The 16,334-nt window shown below is 36.2% G+C and overlaps 1 protein-coding gene across 1 annotated transcript in view; it reads right to left on the bottom strand.

The window, feature by feature from the left end:
• TLK1 (tousled like kinase 1) overlaps positions 1 to 16,334 on the bottom strand; it is a 152,473-nt gene that overhangs the window by 92,639 nt on the left and 43,500 nt on the right. The window contains exon 2 of the mRNA XM_059053516.2: positions 14,215 to 14,333. Within this exon, the coding sequence (XP_058909499.1) occupies positions 14,215 to 14,333 (119 nt within the window). The remainder of the gene's footprint in view (positions 1 to 14,214; positions 14,334 to 16,334) is intronic.

Genomic DNA, 16,334 nt, shown 5'->3' on the forward strand with positions numbered 1-16,334 from the left:
GCTTCTAGAAAAGACTAAACAGGAATACCTACAAAGGATCAGGAATAAGAATGGCACTGGAGTGCTCAGGAGTAACACTGGAAGCTAGAAAGCAATGGAACAATGCCTTCAAAATTCTGTTAAAATGACTTCCAACCTAGAATTCTACACCCAAACTAACAACCAAGTGGGAAGAGGAGAATATGCTAAGTCTCAAAAATCAGTGCCTAAAGCATAGACATGCAAAGCCCAATATCACCAGATGTCTGAAAAATATACCCATTTACCTTTTCTCAGGAAGTGACTAGAGAATCTGCTCCACCAAAACAAAAGAATAAACCAAGAAAGAGGAAAATATGGCATACAAGAAACAGGAGCTCAAACACGGGACAGACACAAAAGGAATTTCCATGATGATAAAGAAGAGGGATTCAAGGATGACAGGCACCCAGAAGAAACAGAGAGTAACTAGCCTAGGTAAGAATGGAAGAATGGAAGATTTCAGGGGTATGTCTACAGAAATATAAGAATAAAATAAATAAATTTATATTTGAAACTGAGAGTTTTACACACCTCTGCTAGAGATTATGTGGATGCTTACACTGAACACTAACAAACTAAAGAAATAAATCAACTCTAGGAAAAACAAAAAGTCGTACAAAAGAAGAAACGTAATCATGGAATCTCACAGCTGTGAATAAAATTTACAGTCATAACATAAACAATGAAATAATGACCTAATCCAAAACTAAAATATTTCTAAATCAGGATAGGGTCAGGGAAGTTTGAGTATTTCTACATGGGTAGAGGGTTGGATCATTTAAGAGTTAACGCCTCATCTTCTATAACAGGAAGTCAATAAATATCTAAAACTGAAAAAAAAAGACAAGGAACTATATTAGTCTTACTTACAAATACAGACATAAATAAAACAAAACATATATAGTATAATAAAAAGCTACAGGTGAGAAGGACTGCCTCTATAAAGAATAAATGTAGGGTTAAAAGAATGGGGCATGCTTCTACCAATTTTCATTATAGGCTTGGTAGGACAAGTTGGCTTTTAAAACTCTGACCATGGATTGTGTGTCTTTTCCTTCTTGATCTGTAGGAATTCTTTATATATCCTTGGTATGAATCCTCTATGACTTGGCCTTTTCACTCATACATTGGTATCATTTGAACACAGTTTCGTTTATCAAATGGTTTCCTTTATGGTTAGAGCCTTTTGTGACCTATTTATGAAATCTGTCATTATTCTTATTAAAGCTTTATTATTTTTCATACTTAGATCTACAGTCACTTGGAATTGATTTTTCTATCATGGCAAGAAATGAAGGTCGAGTTGTTGTTTCTTCCCAATGTGGATATCCAATTGATCCAGCATCATCTATTATAAAAGACGACCCTTTCCCCACTGCACTGCTGTGTCACCTTTGTCATATATCGAGTTACTATATATGAACGGCTCTGCTGCTGGACTCTATTCTGTTCCACTGGTCTATTTTTCTTTCCTGTGTCAATATCACAGTGATGTAATTCTACTCCTTGGAACATAACTATGAGAACTGAAAACATATGTCTATACAAAAACTTGTATCAGAGTGTTCACAGCAGCATTATTCATGTCAAAAAATGGAAACAACCCAAATATCCACCAACTGATGAATGGATATACAAAATGTGACACATCTATACAATGAAACATTCAGTCATAAAAAGAAATGAAGTATTAATACATACTACAACATTCAGGAACCTTGAAAATATTATGCCAGGTGAAAAAAGCCAGACACAAAATGCTATGTACTATTCCATTTATATGAAATGTTCAGAAGAGAAAAATCCATAGAGACAGAAAGTAGACTAGTGGTTGCCAGGGGATGAAGTGTAGGGTAGGAAAGCAGGGGAATGAGGAGCTGCTGTGAATGTTTATAAGATTTATTTTTGGGGTGATAAAAATATTCTGGAATTAGTGGTGATGGCTGCACAGCTTTGTGATATACCAGAAACCAAAAGTACACCTTAAAAGGGTCAATTTTATGGTATGTGAATTATATCTCAATACAAAAACTTTCAAGTTATTGAGGAAAAGGGAGCACAGCTGGGGGGGAGTGTGACAAAATCTAGTACATAATCATTTATACATTCAGACATATAGTATGTGCACATGCAACCACACAATCACAGACTTTTGAAGCCTTCAAAGCAGAGAATAGAGTTGTTTTTTTTTGCAAACATTCATGAGACATTTTTAAAAATATAAAAGCAATACAGGCACATAGAAAAAATTTCACTACAGAAATATAAATATTTCCCTCCCGCATCAGTCCTATTCAGAGGCAACAACTTTTTAAAAATATTTAACCTAGTTTAATTAAATTAATTAACTTATTTATTTCTTTTTTTTGGCTGTGTTGGGTCTTCATTCCTACGCACGGGCTTTCTCTAGTTGAGGCGAATGGGGGCTACTCTTCCTTGCAGTGCGCGGGCATCTCATTGTGGTGGCTTCTCTTTGTTGTGGAGCACAGGCTCTAGGCGCATGGGCTTCAGTAGTTGTGGCACTCAGGCTCAGTAGTTGTGGCTCACAGGCTCTAGAGTGCAGGCTCAGTAGCTGTGGCGCACGGGCTTAGCTGATCTGCGGCATGTGGGATCCTCCCGAACCAGGGCTCGAACCCATGTCCCCTGTATTGGCAGGTGGATTCTTAACCACTGCGCCACCAGGGAAGTCCGAGAGGCAACCATTTTTTTAAATTGTTTTTAATTAAAATTTTCAATAGGTAATGCAAACAAACTACTTCAGTTCATTTTTTTTTATAAGCAGATATTCATTTTTAATTATTATTTATTTATTTTTGGCTGTGTTAGGTCTTCGTTTCTGTGCGAGGGCTTTCTCCAGTTGCAGCAAGCGGGGGCCACTCTTCATCGCAGTGTGCGTGCCTCTCACTATCGTGGCCTTTCTTGTTGCGGAGCACAGGCTACAGACGCGCTGGCTCAGTAGTTGTGGCTCACGGGCCCTGTTGCTCCGCGGCATGTGGGATCTTCCCAGACCAGGGCTTGAACCCGTGTCCCCTGCATCGGCAGGCAGATCCTCAACCACTGAGCCACCAGGTAAGCCCCTTCAGTTCATTTCTTATCATCTTTCTAAGGCTGTATGTCTACACTAACAAATTAAATATACGTTCATTGATTCCTCCCTTCTTACTCAAAAGATAACGTTATGCAGACTGTCCCACATTGCTTTCTTTTCTCTTTATGTTGGAAAAATTCAAATCAACACATACATAGCTTCTTCATTCCCCTTTTCCTTTGCTACTTCCTTTCTTTCAAACAGGTGCAGAGTATTCCACTGGATGTACTACATTTCAATAATTCTTTATTGACCTTGCCATAAAAGATGAAGAATTTAGCTCACTGGCATCACAACTTCCCCTTCTCCCTGATATATTTTTATTTTCAAATCTTCAGTTACTTTCACTTCAAATAATAAACTTTTCTATTCTTTTTTCTTCCCCCCAGTACACGGGCCTCTCACTGTTGTGGCCTCTCCCGTTGCGGAGCACAGGCTCCGGAAGCACAGGCTCAGCGGCCATGGCTCACGGGCCCAGCCGCTCCGCGGCATGTGGGATCTTCCCGGACCGGGGCATGAACCCGTGTCCCCTGCATTGGCAGGTGGATTCTCAATCACTGTGCCACCAGGGAAGCCCTATTCTTTAGCTTTAAACTCTGTATGACTCCTTAATATGTAAAATAAAATAAATCTTTACAGTTCCTCTTTCTCCCAACATGATAGCTACACTATAACTTTACATCAGTACAATTTATAACATTTACCTTTACCTCCTATCTGTATTCCTGCAACAGAGCCACAAACTCATGCCACAAGGATCTGTGGCAAGTAAAATAAACAGGTGAGGTAGGCTTGGGATAAGAGAAAAGAAGTGGCATATGATAGAATATCAGTTCTTTCTCTTCCAATTTTTGGTATCAGCTATGAACACTGAATTAGCAAATGGTGAATCCTTGATGCTAAGGGAAATACAGGATTAAGTTCCTGCAAGCTTCTCATCACAAGTTCATCAACCGATCAACACACAACAATTTGGTTTTTGTTTTTATATATATATATCTTGGCTGTGCTGGGTCTCCATTGTGGGCTTCTCTCTAGTTGCAGCGTGCAGGCTGTGTAGTTGTGGCACACAGGTTTAGTTGCCGTGCAGAGTGTGGGATCTTAGTTCCTCGACCAGGGATCAAACCCACGTCCCCTGCATTGGAAGGCAGATTCTCAACCACTGGACCACCAGGGAAGTGCCCATAACCTTGTTTTATATAAAAGTGTGTTTCTGTTTAAAGACCCCTTGTTTAATATGTATTGTCAATTCACTCACATTGAATTCATGGCCAACAACACTGTAACTCATGCCTGAAAGAAGCTAATCTAACAAGCATATTTTCCCCCTAAGGCACATCACAGTCTTCTTGTGCTTAGAACACTAGATAACACTTGACTACTACCCTGAGGGGCTATTTTAAACAGTAAAACTACCACCAAAAAGCACAAAAATGTGAAAAACATGGCATTAAGTAAACTGAGAAAAGAATACTTGTTTACAGTATGAGAGCTGAAAATGTAAGCAGAATGTCACTTTATTCAGCCTCAGGCGACTCAAATTTTTCACCACTCTGCAAGTGCACAGGCCCGTGAATGACCAGCAAAAGCAATGTAAATGTTGGTTTTGAAGTTACAAGTAAGTTGAATAAAGAGTATTGATTGGGGCTTCCCTGGTGGCGCAGTGGTTGAGAATCTGCCTGCTAATGCAGGGGACACGGGTTCGAGCCCTGGTCTGGGAGGATCCCACATGCCGCGGAGCAACTAGGCCCATGAGCCACAAATACTGAGCCTGCGTGTATGGAGCCCGTGCTCCGCAACAGGAGAGGCCGCGACAGTGAGAGGCCCGCGCACTGCAATGAAGAGTGGCCCCTACTTGCCACAACTAGAGAAAGCCCTCGCACAGAAACGAAGACCCAACACACCAAAAATAAATAAATTAATAAACACCTACCCCCAACGTCTTATTTTTTTTAAAAAAGAGTATTGATTGTATATATCAAATCAAGCTTATAATCATATTGTGTGAATCCTGTATAGCCTTGCTCTTTTATATATGTTTGAACAGTCAAAATCCAGAAGAATTACATTAAAATCCCTCAATATAGCTGTATTTTAATAAATGTACCATGTAGTTTTAGAACTGTTTGCTATATAAAAGTTTAAAACTGTTATATCTTTTTAATGGATGCTTAGTCCTTAAAAAGTATCTACCCTTGTTTCATTCAGGCTTTTGGTTTTGAAGACTGTTTCATTTGATACTCATTCATGCATTCAAAAATAATTATTGAGGGCCTTAGTATTGTTGTAGATGCTAGGGATATAGCAGTGAAAAAAAAAAAAGACTTAGGTCCAAGTGCTCATGAAGTTTACGTTACAAGAAGGGAAACAGACAATAAACAAACATATAAATATTTAGTAATATATGAGGAACCAGTAAGTACTTTAAAAAAACTAAGTAGAGAAAGGGAGAGTGGTATAGGTATCATACCTATACATAGAGCAGTCAAAGAATGCTGCTCTAAAGAGGTAACATTTGAGCAGAAGCTTGAATGCAGTGAGAGAGAAGTGTGTTTGAGGCAAATGGCAAATAAACCAATGTGAGTGCAGTAGTGGGACAGTTATTAGTTAAATAGGGTAGTCTAGAGCTAGATCAGAAGGTCTACTTAGAGCACGGAATTTTATTTTAAATGTGATGGGAAGTCTTTGGAAGGGTCTGAAGTTGGGGAGAAACTGAATTCAAATTTGTATTTAATTCTACTTTCTTTTAATTTATGATTATCTGAACTATTTTCTTTCCAGTTACTTCCAATCTTTGTCATTTTGGGGGGGATGTTTCCTGTCAACAGCCTAAAGATGGATTCTCATTTATTATCATAATATATACTTGGCTTTATTTCTTCCATATTATATAATCGCAGGTAAAAATAGAATAGTTTTGTTTCCTCTTTCTCTCTTCCTCACTTTTATTAGACTAAGTTTCTTTTTGTTCCTCCTCCTACACCCTATCACAGTAAGTTCTATGTACAGTATCTGTTGCTTGTGCTTATTACTTTCCTACTTTTAGCAAACATATAACCCTATTCTTCTCTATAGACAAATCAAATCTTAATGAATTATTCTGTAGTCCTAGATGATTTTCTTCCCTTTCTCCCCCGTTCCTCTTCTCCCAGAGCATGATCACTATCAGAAATATGATCCTTCAAATGCTTTTATTTCCACATTACAAACTCCTGGTGTCACTATTATTAAAATTTGCCCCTACTAATAATACTGCATTTCACAGGCACGTTATCACCATCAATTTAAATAAAAACACTGTAAGAGTCATTGCTCACCACTGTTACATTCTGTAAGCTTTACCTTTATTTATTTATGGCTGCATTGGGTCATCGGTGCTGCACGCGGGCCTGCATTTGTTTTTAAATTTAAATGAATATTTTAAAATACAAGCTTACCCTCAAAAGAACAGTAAAACCAACATTAATTCAATATCATCATGCAACATACAGTCCATACTCAAATTTCCCCTGTTGTCTCAAAAATGTCCTTTAAAACTGTTTTTCTCCCAATCCAGGAGCAAATTAGAATCCACGGATTCACACATTGCATTTGGCTACTAAATCTCTTTCGTCTCATCCAACCTAGAACAGTCCCTCTGCTTCCCTTTGTTCTTCATGGCACTGAATACTTTAAAGAGTCCAGGCCAGCAGGATGTCCCAGGAGTATTTCCTCATGATTAAATTCAAATCAAACATTACCAGCATGAAAACTACAGGTGATGAGTGTTCTTCCTATTGCATCACCTTCAGGAAACATATAATGTCAGGCTCTCTGTGACATTGCCAATGCAAATCTTGACCTTACTTATTATGGTGGTGACCAACAAATCTCTCCTGTTTAAAGGCATATTTTTCTCTTTTATAATTAATAACTAATCTATAGAGTGAAACTTTGAGACCCTGTAAAACACTGTTCTCCAAAACATTTTACTAAATGGTTTTAGCATCCATTGATGATCCTTACCTTAATCAATAATTATACTAGGAAATACTGTGTTGATTTTCTGATTCTATATTCCTTCTACATTCGGTAACATTCTTCTAAGAGACTGCCACATAACAATAAGCATACCTAGCTTGGTTCCTAAGTACCATTCCCCACTAAAATGAAGCAGGGCTCTTTGAAAAGGTCTGTTCACATTCAGCACAGAGACCACACTGATACTAGAGAGAGATGGTAGAGATGTGTATGTATACATAAGCATAAAATTGGCAAAAATGTTTATTTTTATTTAAAAAAAATTTTTTTTGTGGTATGTGGGCCTCTCACTGTTGTGGTCTCTCCCATTGCGGAGCACAGGCTCCGGACGCACAGGCTCAGCGGCCATAGCTCATGGGCCCAGCTGCTCCGTGGCATGAACCCGTGTCCCCTGCATCGGCAGGCAGATTCTCAACCACTGTGCCACCAGGGAAGCCCTATATTTCTTAAATCTAGATAAAGAGTATACAAGTATTCTTTGTAAAATATTTTCAATTTTTCTAAAGGTATAGTATTTTTTTCAAAGTAGAAAGTTGTTTAAGAAAAAAAAAAACAGGGGAGGAGGGGAGACCCTGCAGGAATGCATAAATATCAGTTTGAGAGAACAGAAATAAATGGGTATAGAGTGTCATCATAAAACTAAAACTAGAATATGTAACTTTAAAACATCAGGAAAAACTCCATTTGTCCAATGGAAAGCAGCAAGTAGAAGAGAATAAAAGTCAAATACGATTAGAAGATATCAGCCAATAGATGGCAGAACCAAGTCAGAAAATAAAAATAATTATAATAAGTATAATGGACTAAACCCACCATTTAAGAGATAAAAATGCTCATATTCCATCAAAAAAAGTTGACATATTGCCTACAAGAAACACACTTTAAAACAATAAAAATTAAAGAATAGAAAAACATATACCTAAGACAATATGAACCAAAAGAAAGTTGAGGATAGCATTCTTAAGATTTGAAAAAACAAATATTAAAAAATTATAGTCATGAAACGAAAAGAAGGTATATGCATGTAAAAATATAACCTCAAAATACATCAAGCAAAAACTGATAAACTACAAGCTGAAATGCATAAAGCTGAAATGTATACATCAATAATCACAGTTAAATACAATTAGGAGCTATTAGATATGAAATGTTTATAAGACAGGGCACATTTCAGGATTGATGCCATACGAACTGTATTGTCAAAATGTAATGCAATAAATTATAAGTCTGTAACAAAAGAATTGCTCAAAATAACTAATAATCTAAGAGGAGGGAATATATAAATGTTTACAGTAGCTTTATCTGTAATTCTTAAAATATTGAAAGTAACCTAAATGTTACTTATCTATAAGAAATGGATTAAAAAGAACTGTGGTATACTTTTACACACTACTGTATAAAAAAGAGATAATCAACAAGGACCTACTGTATAGCACAGGAAACTATACTCAATATCTTATAACAACATATAATAGAATCTAAAAAAGAATATATATACATATATATGTATGCATAACTGAATCACTTTGCTGTACATCTGAAACACAACACTGTAAGTCAACTATATTTCAATAAATTTTTTTAATTGTATATTTTATACAAAAGGATACTATTCAACAAATAAAAAGTATTGGTAACATTACAACAACATGGATGAATCTCAAAGAAATGCATTATGCTAACTTATAAAAAGTCAGACTCAAAAGGCTACATATTTACAATACTTACCCCATTTATATGACATGCTTGCAAAGGCAAAACTATAAAAACAGAAAACAGATCAGTGGTTGCCAGAGGCAACCTAAAGGGGTAGAGTGCAAAAGGACACTGAGGAGTATTTTATATCTTAATTGTGGTGGGAATTACACAATTGTATACATTCACAAAACTTATAGCAGAACTATATGATAAAAAGGGGTGAATTTTACCCTATGTAAATTATACATAACTTAATGAAAACCATGGGGGGGACTCTCATAACCAAACACTTAAAATCTATACATTTTATCGTATGTTAATTCTGTCTCTATATAAATAAATAAATAATCTGACTCATTCAACTCAATAGCTGGAAGAAGAGCAATGGAGCAAATCCAAAGTAATAAGTAAAGTAACAAGTAAATTATGATGATAGAAATCAATGGGGGAAAAAAAGTGAAATAGATTAAAACCAATATCTGTTTCTTTGATTAGTCAGGGCTCTGGCAAGAATGAACAGAAAAGGAGAACTGAAAGAATAAACGGAAATGAAATAACAAAGGAGATTTTTTAAAGTGTTATAACCATACACTATTAAGTTTGAAAAGCTTAACTGAAATAGATTAATAAACTAAATAATATTAAAGAAAGTTAAATGGTAGTGAAAGACCTTCCTTGCAACAAACCCCAGGCCAAGACAGTTTTACAGGTAAATGTCTACTCATCTTCCCATGAACATTTTCTACCACATACAGGATGTTGAAAAAATTGAAAATAGTGAAAGAAGCAGCAGTTCATTTTATGGGGCTAGTGTGACACTGTTTTATAAAACAGACAAGGTAGAGTGATGAAAATGTTCTGTATCTTAAAAGGAACATGGATTACTACAAGTATACACATTTGTCAAAACTCACTAAATTACTCTTCAGGTCTGTGCATCTATTTCTCTTATAAGCATATATGTAAAAATCCTAACTAAAATAGTTAATCATGTATTAAATCCAAAAGTATTTTTTCATATTTATTTATTTATCTTTATTCTTTTGGCTGCGTCGGGACATAGTTGCAGTGCATGGGTTTCTCTCTAGTTGTGGCGTGAGGGTTTTCTCTCTCTAGTTGTGGCGTGCAGGCTCCAGAGCGCATGGGCTCTGTAGTTTGCAGCATGCAGGCTCTCTCGTTGAGGTGCGCAAGCTCAGTAGTTGTGGCGCGCGGGCTTATTTGCCCCACACCATGTGGGATCTTAGTTCCTCGACCAGAGGTCGAACCCACGTCCCCTGCGCTGGAAGGCAGATTCTTTACCACTGGACCACCAGGGAAGTCCCCTAATACACTATTTTTTTAAATAGTGTATCAGGGACTTCCTTGGTGGCACAGTGGTTAAGAATCTGCCTGCCAATGCAGGGGACGTGGGTTCGAGCCCTGGTCCAGGGAGATCCTACATGCCATGGAGCCAAGTAAGTCCGTGCACCACAACTACTGAGCCTGTGCTCTAGAGCCCACGAGCCACAACTACTAAGCCCACATGCCACAACTACTGAAGCCCGTACGCCTGGAGCCCATGCTCCACAACAAGAGAAGCCACCAGAGTGAAAAACCCGCACGCCGCAATGAAGAGTAGCCCCTGCTCGCCACAACTAGAGAAAAGCCCATGTGCAGCAACAAAGACCCAACACAGCCAAAAATAAATAAATAAATAAAATAGTGTATCGTAACCAAGTAGGGTTTATCACAGCAATGCAAACTTCAACATTTTTTTAAAATTTGTTATACTTATTATATTAAAAACAAACAAAAACTTCTTAAATAACCAGTAATAGAAAAGTTCTTCTGTAATTTGGTCATGGTTATATACACAAAACCTATAACAAACACTACACTTAATGGAGAAACTTTAGATGATTCCTTCTCAACAAGACATAGTACTGAAGCTCATGACCAATATTAAAAAAAAAAAATTGGGGAAAGCTAACTATTTCTCTTAGAGAAGAATCAACGGAGTAGTACAACCAATAAGAGACCAAAAGCAAGACTGCTACATACAAGACCAGCCTATAAAAATTTTTAAAAACCCTAGGTCAGCAATAGCCAACTAGAAAATATAATAAAAAGTACTTCAGCCACAAAAACTTTAAAGTATCCAGGAATAAGCCCCCAAAATTCATAAAAACTAGCCAAGAATTCTTAAGAACTCTACAGAGAGAACTGAACAAATGGAAAGACATTTAATGTACTTGGATGGGACAACCTAATCTTATAGATTTCAGTACTCCCGAAATTAATCTATAAATTCAATGCATTCAGAATAAAAATTCCATTTGAATCTTTTAAGGAAAAAGATACAAATAAGTTATTATAGAAGAATAATCGCCAAATGCTAACAAGCAAACAAAGAGATGCTCAAATTTTATATGAGGGAATAAATATCCATAAATATTTAAGTCAACCTTACAAAAGAAGATTAAAGGAGAGAATTGCTCCACCATATAAAGAAGACATACCAAAATACAATTGTATTCTTCTTTTTTATGTGATACTGGCACAAGAACACAGAGAGACCATCAGAACATTAGAGAAATCTCAGACACAGATTGGTATATACACATGGCAACTTAATATATGATACAGGTGCCGGCACAAGTCAGTGGGAAAATATGGATAATTTAAGAAGCACTGTGGAGAAAACTGGTTTACTACATGGAGAAAAATAAAACTCGATCTCTATCAATACTATGTAAAAGATAAGACCTCAGACTAAAGAGTAAATATAAAAGTAAAACTGTACAATTAATAGGAGCTGTAGAATATCTTTGTGCCTCAGGAGTGGGGAAGAAGTGTTCAACTTTTAGAATACCATCAGAGTCCACTGGACCCAATTTTAGTTTTTTACCTTCTTTTTCAAGTAATCCTGTTTATAATAATTAATATTTCAGGACTTTTATTCTTTCTTAGAGACCATTCATAGAATAAAACAAAGATTTACTTTTCATAGAATAACACACATTCTAGCTTGCAGTTAATTACCAGATGTCCACTGCCCTTTCATCAATCTGCAACACATTATCGGATCTTACTGATCTTACTTTTCCTATATTTTGTTATTATACCATCCTAGGAACTCATCATTACTTATCACTGTTCATCAATTATTCCCAATTATGTTAATACAAAGAAAAACTACTAAAATAAAAAGAAAATGGAAGAATGATGGTATGATAGGCAAAATATTGGCCTCCTAGTGATGTCCATGCCCTAAACACCAGAATCTGTGAATGTTATTTTACATGGCAAAACGGACTTGCAGATGTGATTAAGGATAAGAATTTTGAATTGGGGAAATTATACCAGGTTATCCAAATTGGGGTGGGCCCAATCTAATCACATGAGTACTTAAAAGTGAAGAACCTTCTAGGCTATGGTCCAAAACATGTGACTGCCAAAGAACCGTAAGAGAGATACAACATTGCTGCCTTTGAAGATGGAGGAAGGAAACCACCAGCCAAGGAATGCAGGCAGCCTCTCAAAGCTGGAAAAGGCAAGGCGAAAAGATCCTTCCCTAGAGCTCCCAGAAAGGAATGCAGCCTTGCAGACACCTTGATTCTAGCTCAATGAGAGCGGTGTCAGAATTCTGATGCCACAGAACTGTAAGATAATAAATCTGTACTGTTTTGAGCAACTTGGTGATAATTTATTATAGTAGAAATAGAAAAACAACACAGATTTAATGACCTAAAAGGACGATGCAATAGTCAAATAAATTATGATCTTTTAGTTATCTTCTTGCCTTGTCCAAAGTACCACATCATCTTTCAAAAATGTATAAATGACTAAGAAACCATCTTTGTAGTCTGATTTTAGCTTTCATTGACTCCAGCTGAGAACTAAGAAATTTTCATTTTCTACTTAAGATAATCAAGAGGAGAAAATGACAGAAGACAATTTATAATTATTAGACAAATCAGAAAATAAATACAAAGAGATAACAGCACCTAAAACTGATGAAGGTGACACTGACTATATAAATGAAATCTGAGTCTTCAAATGACAGTATCCTAGATGAATTTTCTCAAATTCAAAAATCAATGAATAGGGCAATACATTTCTAAGGGGAAAAAAAAAGGGAAACATGGTATTCTCATCAGTTAAGTCATTCAACTGAAGGACTTCACCATACAATATTCTGCAACAAGAACCTGGACCATTTCATTATGCTCAAAGGACACACAACAACATCCTTCATCTTTTATGATGTTTGTGCACCAAGATTTACTTGATACAAAGAGATTTTTAAGTATGTTTAAATTCATATTAAAATTTCTAATAAAGTTGTTTTTCATTACAGTTTTATTCTTATTGTTGTAAATTAGTAAAATAAAATATAAACATAGCAAAAAGGTCTATTTGACCCAGATGGTTAATGGTGACGACTGTTTTTCTTAGGTACAGACCATAAAGCAAAAAATTGGTGAGTTTGAATACAACAGAATTAAATAGTTCTGTACAATGTTGGACATCATGAACAAAGTTAACAGACATGACAAAATGGCAAAAGTTATTTGTACTGTATGTAATCAACATGGCATAAATATGTAGAATATACAAGGAACATGGGAAAATCAGTTTGAAAAAGAAAGTAATTCTGACAGAAAAATAGGCAAAGAACTGGAACAATTTATAAGACTCCCAAAAAGCTAACAAGCATTGAAGAAATGCTCAAAATAATTGATGGTACAACTCAAACAAAGATACATTATGCTGAGAGTGCAGGTTAGTTTTATTAGTTTTATACAACTATTCTGAATAGCAATCTTGCGCTGTTTATTCAATTTAAATCTATACATACCCTATGCCTTATCAATTGTGCTCTTGGGAATATATTCTAAACAAATGCTCACAAAGTTCCGTAAGGGAACAATTACAAGAAATTCACTGCAGTGTGAGGTAGTGGGGAGTTGGAGACAACCTGATATCTACCACGGGAAGGCCCAACAGATACACTATTAATTTTATGCAGCAGTGAGCAGCAGTGGATTAGCGTACAGATAGGAACATACACAATAGAAACATGGGTGATGGGGCAAGGAAGAATCAAAAACAAAGGACAGGAAAGGTAAAAATTATGTAAATGGAAGAAAGGCAGTACAATCTACCAAACTCCTTTTTACCCCTGAAACCTATTATGCTATATTATAACATAATGCCCCAAAATATATTTATTATGCTATACTAGAAATCAGGTATAAAAACAATGGATTTTTTTCTACACATTATAAAAATTATAGTAGGTATAATTTGCTGGTAAGTACGTACGTAGGGATCCTTTACAAAATATATTTTATATCATTTAATACAAGGAAAAAATGTCAAATAAAGATTACAATTTTACTTACTTTAGCTCCAACACTGCAACTGCCTGTGCTCCCAGTGCTCCCACTTGCAACTCCTGTAAACCTAGCTTCCAATAATTCTTGCCTTCTTGGATCCAGACTATGAAGCTCATCCATTGCACCTATTAAGATAAAAAAAAAAAAAGTACACGCACATACATATGTATTTATATACACACATCACAAAATATGTGTATGCAATTAGTTGAGATGTCAATATAAACTCAGCGAATTCTAAAAACAGATGAAAGTAAGGACTTAAAGATGTTTATAATGTCCACACTTATTTATCAAAATAATCTACGGTGATGGTGGATTTCCAATACTTTTGACTGCAATCTACATTAAGAAATATATTTTCACCCAAATCACTACACACATACACATAGTAAAAGTTCCACAAATACTTCTTACTGTATGCAGTACACTCCAGTATTTTCTAGTCTATTCTAGTCCATTAAAAAGGAAAAACACTGATTTGTGAGCTACTAAACTGATTTCATGAGCCATTAATGGACCCAGGTCCATAATGCGATCTCCCTATTCTAAGCTGATATAGAATTTTGGCACTAAGTGGTATTATTACTTATTTTGCTTATATATACTTTATCTGACTAATTTTAAACTGGGAAGACTCTTATTACTGTCACATCCCCAAAATTTTTTGTACAGTTGATAGTTTTCAGTTCCTATCAGATAGACAGAAAACACACACATATATCAAGCAGATAACTAAGGTAACATCTATTATTAAACAATAACCCTGAAATTAAGGGGGAAAAATGAGTGCCCTCCTGTAACTACTACTATGTAAACTAAAGCACCACAAATTCTAGTTAAAGTTCAATTAAACTCTTAAAAATTCTTTTATCCATATCTGCTAATTCTCTACTGATAAAACCTTAGAACTGACATAAATGATTGGTTCTCAAAGGGAGCAGGGAGGATATTATCAGAATTCAGAATCACATGTGGAGCATTTATAAATTACACTAGACCACTTCCATGTACCCTGACATTCCTCTTTCCTAAAGGTTAAGAGCTATTCCTATAGATCTCACCCTTTAAAGTTCCCTTCATTACCTTCCATCTTCATCTGGATAGAGGACTACATGGATAATGGCCATCCTTCCATGTTTATTAGCATTCCTGTACCTGCATATATATTCCCTGGCCATTCGTCATTCTTCAATCTTAGACAAAAAGGTAGCTACCTTCAAAAAGCTAAAGCCTTCCGCTCTTGCTTTTGATCCCATTCCTTCTTGATATTCAAGGAATCTTGATTTGCATGTATCCCCCCCCCCTCTTGCATCTTTTCCCTCCCTGCCTTCTCTGCCTCATTTATATGTCTTTAAAAAAGAAAAAACAAAAAAACTTTTGCTTGAATTCCGTGCTATTACTATTATCATTTAATCCTTTCCTTGAACTAGTGATTTATAACCCTATCCTCCTTAGGTCCCTGGAATCTGGTTTCTATTATAAGTATACTCCTGACTATGTACTTTCAAGTATCACCAGTACTTTCAATTTTTTTCTGATCCTGCTATTACATCAGAAACAGTCACTGTCAGATAACAGATACAGATAGATAGATAGATAAGAAGAGCATTTGCACGAAGGCTCTGATTTTTTTTTCCATTTTCTTCATAATGTTTCACAAGCAGAAGTGTCTAATTTTGGTGAAGTGAAAATTATCTAATTTCTCTATTTACAGTTATTATTTTTCTATTCTTTCCAAGAAAACTTTGCATGTCCCAAAGTAAAAAACATAGTGGATTTAACCAAGATGGCGGAGTAGAAGGACATGCTCTCACTCCCTCTTGCAAGAACACCAGAATCACAACTAGCTGCTGGACAATCATCGACAGGAAGACACTGGAACTCACCAAAAAAGATACCCACATCCAAAGACAAAGGCGAAGCCACAATGAGACAGTAGGACGGGTGCAATCACAGTAAAATCAAATCCCATAACTGCTGGGTGGGTGACTCACAGACTGGAGAAAACTTATACCACAGAAGTCCACCCACTGGAGTGAAGGTTCTGAGCCCCACGTCAGGCTTCCCAACCTGGGGGTCTGGCAATGAGAGGAGGAATTCCTAGAGAATCTGACTATGAAGTC

This window comes from Kogia breviceps, chromosome 2, assembly GCF_026419965.1.
Source record: "Kogia breviceps isolate mKogBre1 chromosome 2, mKogBre1 haplotype 1, whole genome shotgun sequence".
Lineage (NCBI taxonomy): Eukaryota > Metazoa > Chordata > Mammalia > Artiodactyla > Physeteridae > Kogia > Kogia breviceps.